The sequence below is a fragment of the Conger conger genome, chromosome 14 (assembly GCF_963514075.1).
Source record: "Conger conger chromosome 14, fConCon1.1, whole genome shotgun sequence".
NCBI lineage: Eukaryota > Metazoa > Chordata > Actinopteri > Anguilliformes > Congridae > Conger > Conger conger.
This window is the reverse complement of record NC_083773.1, coordinates 45217801-45227512: the sequence shown is the minus strand read 5'-3', so window position 1 is coordinate 45227512 and position 9712 is coordinate 45217801. Positions and strand designations below refer to the sequence as shown.

The window sequence follows — 9712 nt, the reverse complement described above, 5'->3', positions numbered from 1 at the left end:
TATTAAAGCCTTTTGTCCTGAATATTGCAGGTGGTGATCAGCTCTTCCCGTGTAAAATGTGATGTAAAATATGGGGTCTGTTTATTTGGCTCTTTCAGAGGGATATACCCATTCAAAAGGAAGATTGTGAAGGGATTTTACTGGTGTGTTAAAGGGTCAGGAAGTATAAGGTCTGGTGTGCATGTACGTGCAGGCCATTCCAGATGATTCCGGAAGAGTCCGGCTGAGCTCACCATTGGTCCAGGGGCACCGTTCTCCCCGGGAGCACCAGCCTCACCCTGAGGAGGGAAGGGGGGGAGGGGGGGGGGGGGTGGATGGTCAATGTGTGAACAGTGATAATACCGAACGAATGAGAGAAAAGCCTCTGAGATGCAAGCACAGCTTCGTTATCGTTAACTTAAACTGCCACCAATCCATGTGCTGCCACAGATAGTCTATGTGCTGCGTAGATGCAGTCTGTTTCTGAGATTTAGGAGCAGGACGCGGATCTTCCAGGTCATACCTTGGAACCTGCAGCCCCAGCCTCTCCCTTAGCTCCATCCAGACCGGAGTATCCCTGCAGGAAGAGAGTCACAGCCATGCCTGCTGGGTCAGTACGATCTCACACATTACAAACCCCCAAACAAAGAGAGGCACAGCCATGACTACTGGGTCAGTACGATCTCACACATTACAAACCCCTAAACAAAGAGAGGCACAGCCATGCCTGCTGGGTCAGTACGATCTCACACATTACAAACCCCCAAACAAAGAGAGGCACAGCCATGCCTGCTGGGTCAGTACGATCTCACACATTACAAACCCCTAAACAAAGAGAGGCACAGCCATGCCTGCTGGGTCAATACGATCTCACACATTTCAAACCCCCAAACAAAGAGGGTCACAGCCATGCCTGCTGGGTCAGTACGATCTCACACATTACAAACCCCTAAACAAAGAGAAGCACAGCCATGCCTGCTGGGTCAATACGATCTCACACATTTCAAACCCCTAAACAAAGAGAGGCACAGCCATGCCTGCTGGGTCAGTACGATCTCACACATTACAAACCCCTAAACAAAGAGAGGTTGGAAAATTGCACTTCATGAGACTTAAGATCTTATTTGAGATAAATCTTAAGTCTCATTACAAGACTAAAACACTTGTTAAGACAGTAATGTATTGCAGTTCACAAAGAGAGCCTACAGGCTGCAGCTTTGAATGTTACACTTATTGTAAGAACTGACCAGAAGGCCTTTCAGGTGCCTACCATGCATACACATTTTCCTCACTGTTTTTTTTACAAAACAGGTTGCAGATCTGATTCAATCAATAAATTAGGGGGAACAAACAAAAGATGAATGTAGAAATGAAATAAATGAAGGTGAAGTTCAGGCTCACTCTGTGTCCCTTGATTCCGGGAAGACCGGGGGTTCCTGGGAATCCACGAGCTCCCTAAAACAGGAAAAGAAGAATGAGAGAGAGAACGACTACAATCAGAAAGATGTAGAGGGAGATTGCTCGAGCCTAAATCACTTCTCTGCACAGAAGAGTTAGGTTACTGCAGATCTTAAGTCAAAATATATTGTTTTATAAAATCTCTCATGTTACTAGATAACACAACCTAGAATTTCTCAATTAAGTAATTGAATATGCAAGGCAGTCATTTTGTTAAATTAATCTCTCTTTTGCTGTTATCATGATCCATGTTTTCTTTAACCCTTTGAGATGCGACATCACAAATATATGATTAGAATCTTCTTAACTGAACATTCTAATGCTGATGTCACAATCACTGCTAGTAATTGGAATGCAAAGAAGTTTGGAACACTGACTTAAGAATTCTAAAATAATTCTAAATTCCAAAAAGTCTATACTACAAAATTGTTAGGACAGTACCTGAGGGCCAGGAGGTCCACGATCACCACCTTTACCCGGCTTTCCAGCTTCACCCTGAAGGCAAGGGTAAAGGCAATGGCTGTTATGCTTCCCACTTAAAATGTTGAAAGTGATGCTGAGAGTCAAGACAATTTTTTAAAACTTATTGTTCATGTCATTTTAGAACAAATGATAAATACTGTTATTCCATCAGATCTTAGCTAATAATGTCCTGATGTGTATTTTCAATTTTGCCAGTTTGCCAGTATGTAAGTCCTAAGACATAGTGCCCTCTGGGGGGACACTGCATTAGAAGTCACCTAGTGGCTGAAAAATGTAATTGCAATTTATGAAGAAAAATCATTCTCATGGAGTAAAAACAAAATTAACTGAACCAGCACAGAGATGTTCCATCTTACAAAATATGTTGGCATCTTCATGTTCTTAAATCTTTATATATTCCTTATAAAATAAATTCATGATATATTACGTCATCAGTTCAGACATTAAGAACACGCACACATTCTTCACACTGGCGTAGAGTGCACATGGAAACTGAACAGAAGCCATGAGGCGAGAGCTGGGCAGCCCAGAGAGGGGCAGTGCTGCGTGAACAGGGCCTGAAATGGCTTCACCAGGTCATACGGAGTAATCACACAGGGCCTGAAATGGCTTCACCAGGTCATACGGAGTAATCACACAGGGCCTGAAATGGCTTCATCCGGTCATATGGAGTATTTATACAGGGCCTGAAATGGCTTCATCCGGTCATATGGAGTATTTATACAGGGCCTGAAATGGCTTCATCCGGTCATATGGAGTATTTATACAGGGCCTGAAATGGCTTCATCCGGTCATATGGAGTATTTATACAGGGCCTGAAATGGCTTCACCAGGTCATATGGAGTATTTATACAGGGCCTGAAATGGCTTCACCAGGTCATATGGAGTATTTATACAGGGCCTGAAATGGCTTCATCTGGTCATATGGAGTATTTATACAGGGCCTGAAATGGCTTCACCAGGTCATATGGAGTATTTATACAGGGCCTGAAATGGCTTCACCAGGTCATATGGAGTATTTATACAGGGCCTGAAATGGCTTCACCAGGTCATATGGAGTATTTATACAGGGCCTGAAATGGCTTCATCCGGTCATACGGAGTATTTATACAGGGCCTGAAATGGCTTCATCCGGTCATACGGAGTAATCACACAGGGGCTGAAATGGCTTCATCCGGTCATACGGAGTAATCACACAGGGGCTGTGCTGACAATGAGATATCCCTTGTTCATTAAGTGATCAAAAGCTGTGGTTTAAATATACAACCCAACTGCAACAATGTCTAATTGTGATATACCTGCCAATTAATATAATTATTGCATCGATTATTATCATGCATTTAGTTGGTTGGCTTAAAAATTCCCTCAGCTGATACATGGTGAGAGATCTGGAGCCTTGTACTGACTGTGCCTAAAGTGAGTTTCTCCCTTGAAATCGCGAAAAAGCACTACAATACAGTAGTATTATTATTATTTTTATGATTATTATTATGGGAAAAAGTAATGGCTGCATTTTGGAGTCCGCACAGTTTTTCAGAAGGACAGAAGGACAGAAGGACACTTTTTTCCAGGGCTGGACGGCTAACAGGTCTCCTGAGGATAGTTCTCCGGAGGAGTCGGAAACTCACGTCATCTCCAGCTTTTCCAGAAGGTCCAGAGGGGCCACGGGGACCCATCGGGCCCTGTTTTCAACAAGAGAAGAAAAAGAGAGACGTTAATACTTCCGTGTACCCCGAGGGGGCAGCAGAGTAAAGGAAATATGCTCAGTCGGTTCCGGAAGGCTCCTTTGGCCGCTTCGGAAGAGCACTCCAGGCGGTGTAAAACAGACCGCTCCCGCAGTGCTACAGTTCAGTTCACATAATAACAGTTATGCTTGAATGACCAGTTTCACAGACACAGATTCAGGTTTTGGCACTGAATTTCTGATGGGGCACCAGTCAGTTCGTTAAGCCTAGCAGAGCCCCTTATAACGCACTATGACTAGCAAAATGTAAGAAAGCAGCCAACCAGATGACATTCAAACGTAAATTCGGGATGAACATGAAATAAAAAAGTGGTTGGCGGTTTGGCTCGATCATTGGACATTTAGTATTTGATCACACATGAAGGTAATCAGGGGAGCAGGCATAATTATAAGTTCATCAGTTTGGCTGGTCTAATTATCTGTTTATATTGTGGGGAAAACCGAACTGCAACTGCCCCATGCCGTGAGGAAAAGGTTAAATAAACGGAGAAAATAAGACAGACGAACGGGAATGTCATTATGCTTTATTCCAGTCAAAAAATAGGCCACAAAATCAGATAAATCTCCCTGGAATTATTTGTAGCCTATGCCAACTATTTAATTTAATTTTACAATAACACAGCACATACTAACACAACGAGCTAGTGGTGAAATTTGAAAAAGTCCCGCATGTTCCTAGTCCAGCTAAAATGTAAAAATAGCTAGTTTCAAAGGATTTAACCAAACGTCGGATACTATACTTATAGCAAGTACTAAGTGTTAGCTGTTAGCCGGGGTTTCTTCTGGAACCACACTGGATTAAAACTGCGTGGGTGTCTATATCTTCTGGATGATCATCATTTTCTGAAGTGACTGTCTTCTGAAGGTGGAGAACTGACTTTGGAGGCTAAAAGGTTTTCAACCTTGTTTACGGTGATATTTTAAAAAGCTGTTCGCTATATTTATTAGCTTGTCAGGGCTATGGGTCGTGGGGCCGGCCACTGACAGATAATTGGTATCATGACGTGCCATATCATACGCAACAGTACATAGCACAAACACATCTTCATTATGTTGAGTGCATTTTAAGAGGGATTATGGTTATTATTTATCAACGGCTAATTTATTTAAAACAAATTTGATTAATTGAACTACAGGGCTTGATATAAGAAAGAGATTGAGAGATAAGAACGCAAAAACTAGTGGTGGGGCCGGGCCACTGGTCCTAGACTAGATTATATTTTGAGATTCTCAATACATAACTCAGTCCAGAACTTAGTCTGTTTTTGTGAAACTGGCCCTAGACGTGCTATAAACTGAAAATATAGAATATGTTAGAAAATAGAATATGTGCATGTGTAGGAAATAAATACACTTTCTCAGTAAATCTGTACATCCTGATGAGATTTGATTGGTCTTGTCTTACAAACTGCAGGTGATTTGCAGCCTGCACATTGCTCACGCGTGTGAGATGTCTGTTTGCTGTTTGCATCCCCTCTGGTTTTCCTGCCAGATTTACAGGTGGATGATCTTCATGATCAAATATTTGGCCCTCCGCCCAGTCAGGCATTCAGCTGCTACCTGGACCACAAGGGTGGGGCATTATGGGACAGAAGCTCCCAGGGCACACACACACTCTTTGAGTGTAATTGAAGGTAATGATGTTTTCCGGCGGGGCTTCAGAGAGGTTGAGGCGGAAGGTTCCGGGCCCAGCAGGGAGGGGAGTGAGAGAAGGGGGGGATTATAGGGCTCCAGGCGGGGCTTCAGAGAGGTTGAGGCGGAAGGTTCCGGGCCCAGCAGGGAGGGGAGTGAGAGAAGGGGGGATTATAGGGCTCCAGGCGGGGCGGAGGGGAGTGAGAGAAGGGGGGATTATAGGGCTCCAGGCGGGGCGGAGGGGAGTGAGAGAAGGGGGGATTATAGGGCTCCAGGCGGGGCGGAGGGGAGTGAGAGAAGGGGGGATTATAGGGCTCCAGGCGGGGCGGAGGGGAGTGAGAGAAGGGGGGATTATAGGGCTCCAGGCGGGGCGGAGGGGAGTGAGAGAAGGGGGATTATAGGGCTCCAGGCGGGGCGGAGGGGAGTGAGAGAAGGGGGGATTATAGGGCTCCAGGCGGGGCGGAGGGGAGTGAGAGAAGGGGGGATTATAGGGCTCAGGCGGGGCGGAGGGGAGTGAGAGAAGGGGGGATTATAGGGCTCCAGGCGGGGCGGAGGGGAGTGAGAGAAGGGGGATTATAGGGCTCCAGGCGGGGCGGAGGGGAGTGAGAGAAGGGGGGATTATAGGGCTCCAGGCGGGGCGGAGGGGAGTGAGAGAGGGGGGGATTATAGGGCTCCAGGCGGGGCGGAGGGGAGTGAGAGAAGGGGGGATTATAGGGCTCCAGGCGGGGCGGAGGGGAGTGAGAGAAGGGGGGATTATAGGGCTCCAGGCGGGGTGGAGGGGAGTGAGAGAAGGGGGATTATAGGGCTCCAGGCGGGGCGGAGGGGAGTGAGAGAAGGGGGATTATAGGGCTCCAGGCGGGGCGGAGGGGAGTGAGAGAAGGGGGATTATAGGGCTCCAGGCGGGGCGGAGGGGAGTGAGAGAAGGGGGGATTATAGGGCTCCAGGCGGGGCGGAGGGGAGTGAGAGAAGGGGGGATTATAGGGCTCCAGGCGGGGCGGAGGGGAGTGAGAGAAGGGGGGATTATAGGGCTCCAGGCGGGGCGGAGGGGAGTGAGAGAAGGGGGGATTATAGGGCTCCAGGCGGGGCGGAGGGGAGTGAGAGAAGGGGGGATTATAGGGCTCGAGGCGGGGCGGAGGGGAGTGAGAGAAGGGGGGATTATAGGGCTCCAGGCGGGGCGGAGGGGAGTGAGAGAAGGGGGGATTATAGGGCTCCAGGCGGGGCGGAGGGGAGTGAGAGAAGGGGGGATTATAGGGCTCCAGGCGGGGCGGAGGGGAGTGAGAGAAGGGGGGATTATAGGGCTCCAGGCGGGGCGGAGGGGAGTGAGAGAAGGGGGGATTATAGGGCTCCAGGCGGGGCGGAGGGGAGTGAGAGAAGGGGGGTTATAGGGCTCCAGGCGGGGCGGAGGGGAGTGAGAGAAGGGGGGATTATAGGGCTCCAGGCGGGGCGGAGGGGAGGCACTCACAGATGATCCAGGTTCGCCAGCCTCTCCGGGGTTGCCTTGGAAACCTTGCGGGCCCTGTGTGGGAAATGAGAGGGGGAGGGTGAATCCCTGACCCAACAGCAGCTCAGAACAACAGCCTGAACCTGGAGCTCACCTAACTAACCTGCTGAAGCTGAGAAATATACCAGCTTAATTACTATCTTAATGAACCTACTGACATTGTGAAATATACCAGCTTAATTACTATCTTAATGAACCTACTGACATAATGAAATATACCAGCTTAACCTACTGAATCTGTGCCATATACCAGCTTAATCACTATCTTAATTAAGCTGCTCGCTCTCTGACACGGGCCAAATGAATTACCATCTTAATTAACCTACTGAATCTGTGCCCTATACCAGCTTAATCACTATCTTAATTAACCAACTCAAGTTTAATTACTGTCATAACTAACATGCTGAAATACTGACACATATTAACTTAATTAACCCTTTTAATTAACCTACTAAAGCTGTGTCACATAGCAAATCAATTACCCTCTTAATTAACCTACTGAAAGCATGGTATAGAGCCACAAACCTGCTTAATTAATCATCTTAATTAATCGGCTGAAGCTCTGTCACATACCATCTTAATGAATCCTCTTAATTAATCTACTGACGCTCTGTCACATACCAGCTTAATGAATCCTCTTAATTAATCTACTGACGCTCTGTCACATACCAGCTTAATGAATCCTCTTAATTAAAGGCTGAGAGGCATGCCTAATTAAAGTGAACAGGGTGAAGACAGTGCCCATTTCAGAGGTCGCATGTGACCCCTGACCCCAGGCATAGGCAGCTGACAGTGCGTCACAACAGGCCATACAGCCAAGCCCAACCTGCCCGGCCACAGCCAAGCCCAACCTGCCCTGCCACAGCCAAGCCCAACCTGCCCTGCCACAGCCAAGCCCAACCTGCCCTGCCACAGCCAAGCCCAACCTGCCCTGCCACAGCCAAGCCCAACCTGCCCTGCCACAGCCAAGCCCAACCTGCCCGGCCACAGCCAAGCCCAACCTGCCCGGCCACAGCCAAGCCCAACCTGCCCGGCCACAGCCAAGCCCAACCTGCCCGGCCACAGTCAGCACAAGATGGCTGATCGTAGTAGTGAGGGTTTCGCCCATTAGCAGTTTTGCTAACATTAAGCTAAGAATACCGCAGGAATGTTGTGCATTGGAGACTAGTCTAAAAATCTAAACTCCTCATTGCTCTGAAACACTTATTATTCGTAGTAATTATTATTTTATTTTATATTTCATGTTTATATTTTATATTTTACGTTTGAAACATACAATTTTACATACAAAGATTGTAGGTGACGTTAATACTGGTAAGAAGGACATCAGAGATCAGCCTCATAGCTGTCCTTTTCCCATGTGATAATAAAAGCTATTTTAACATAAAAAGGCTGAAGGTAAAAGAGATGCCATTTTCAGCACTTGGGCTGATGAAATCCTCAGGTAATGTAGATATGGCCGCTGAACGTACGGCTGTACTCAAAATGCAGCAGAAGACGCAGAATTACACAAAGACGGGGTCCTACAATTACGCTCATCTCTAAAAAACCACTGAGAGCCCCCCATGCTCCCCTCATTACGCTGAAGTGATCCTCTGCAATTTGACAGCTGGGCTCCAGAGGCGCGTGGAGGGCGCTGCGGCCCCAGAACGCGCCTCTCTGCGTCGTGTCCTGACAGGACTCTGACACTGTGAGCTGTGAGCGGCGGGCTGAGGGGCTGAGGGAGCTGAGTCTGTGCTTTCAGCGCTCAGAAACCCCACGTCTGGGAGGGCAGATTCTCAGGTGTGTCCTCCCTCGGAAAAAGCCCTGCAGCCTTCAGCTGGGAGAATTCAGCTGCGGCAGAAAGCAGTGTGGTCGTGTGTGTGTGAGCGTGTGTGTGTGTGTGTGTGTGTGTGTGAGAGAGAGTATGTGTGTGTGTAAATATGGCCTGTGTGTGTGTGTCTGGCTGTCTTGGGCTGTCTGTGTCCGTATTTGGTGGAGCCAGGTTGTGTGTCATAACAGAGGTTTAAATGAGTGATTCCTGGTAATTGTATTAGGTGAAATTCCCAGGGAATATTCAAGGCATGCAAAATGGATGTCATGGTTTGGAATAGAGAGTGTTCTAGCGCATTCTGCTGGAGCTAGTAATGTCCTGAAAACCAAACTGGTCAGCCTATAGCCTAGTGGTTAAGGTGCATGACTGAGACCTGAAAGGTCAGGCTCAAGCCCCGGTGTAGCCACAATAAGATCTGTGCAGCTATTGGTTCCTTGAGCAAGGCCCTTAGCCCCATATTGCTCTAGGGGGATTGTCCCCTGCTTAGCCTAATCAACTGTAAGTCACTTTGGATAAAAGTGTCAGCTAAATAACCGTGATGTAATGAACTGAGCACTGTGTCTTTAAAAGGTTAACAGCACACCTGAATGAGCCTGGCTCACAGGTGTGAACAGACACATTTATCATGTTTTTTTACAGCTCTTTTTGAACAGGCAACTGCAGCCGAGGGCAGAAACTAACCTTCACACCTAATGCCCAGGCTGTTTTGAAGAATTTGGAGCATATTTCATGATTTCATAATTTTAATGAGTTTTAGCGTGAGATACTTACAGGGGCTCCTGATGGTCCGGGCGGTCCTCTGGGACCCATCGGGCCCTGAGGTGAGAGGGAGAGGAACAGAGAGAGTGTGAGAGAAAGGTGAGATTGCAAACAGGAAACTGGGATATCAACCTGTTATGCATTTGCACACATTAATCAATCATATACCAGGTGTCAATTCAGTCATGTGACCTCTACACATGTATGTACACATGAGTGTTCTGTGGTTATTCCTCCCTGTTTTATTACCCCACTGCCCCCCCCCCCCCCCACTGCCCACTGTGCCCCCCCCGGGCAACAGAGCACCAGCAGCCTGTCAGGGCCATAAACCAGACATAATTAG

At 47.5% G+C, this 9712-nt stretch overlaps 1 protein-coding gene across 2 annotated transcripts in view; it reads right to left on the bottom strand.

Moving 5' to 3' along the window:
• col2a1b (collagen, type II, alpha 1b) overlaps positions 1-9712 on the bottom strand; it is a 76320-nt gene that overhangs the window by 49246 nt on the left and 17362 nt on the right. For both annotated transcript variants that reach the window (XM_061219056.1, XM_061219057.1), the window contains 7 exons: positions 9382-9426; positions 6759-6812; positions 3549-3602; positions 1879-1932; positions 1381-1434; positions 503-556; positions 234-278 (listed from right to left, as the gene is read on the bottom strand). In XM_061219056.1, the coding sequence (XP_061075040.1) occupies positions 234-278; positions 503-556; positions 1381-1434; positions 1879-1932; positions 3549-3602; positions 6759-6812; positions 9382-9426 (360 nt within the window). The remainder of the gene's footprint in view (positions 1-233; positions 279-502; positions 557-1380; positions 1435-1878; positions 1933-3548; positions 3603-6758; positions 6813-9381; positions 9427-9712) is intronic.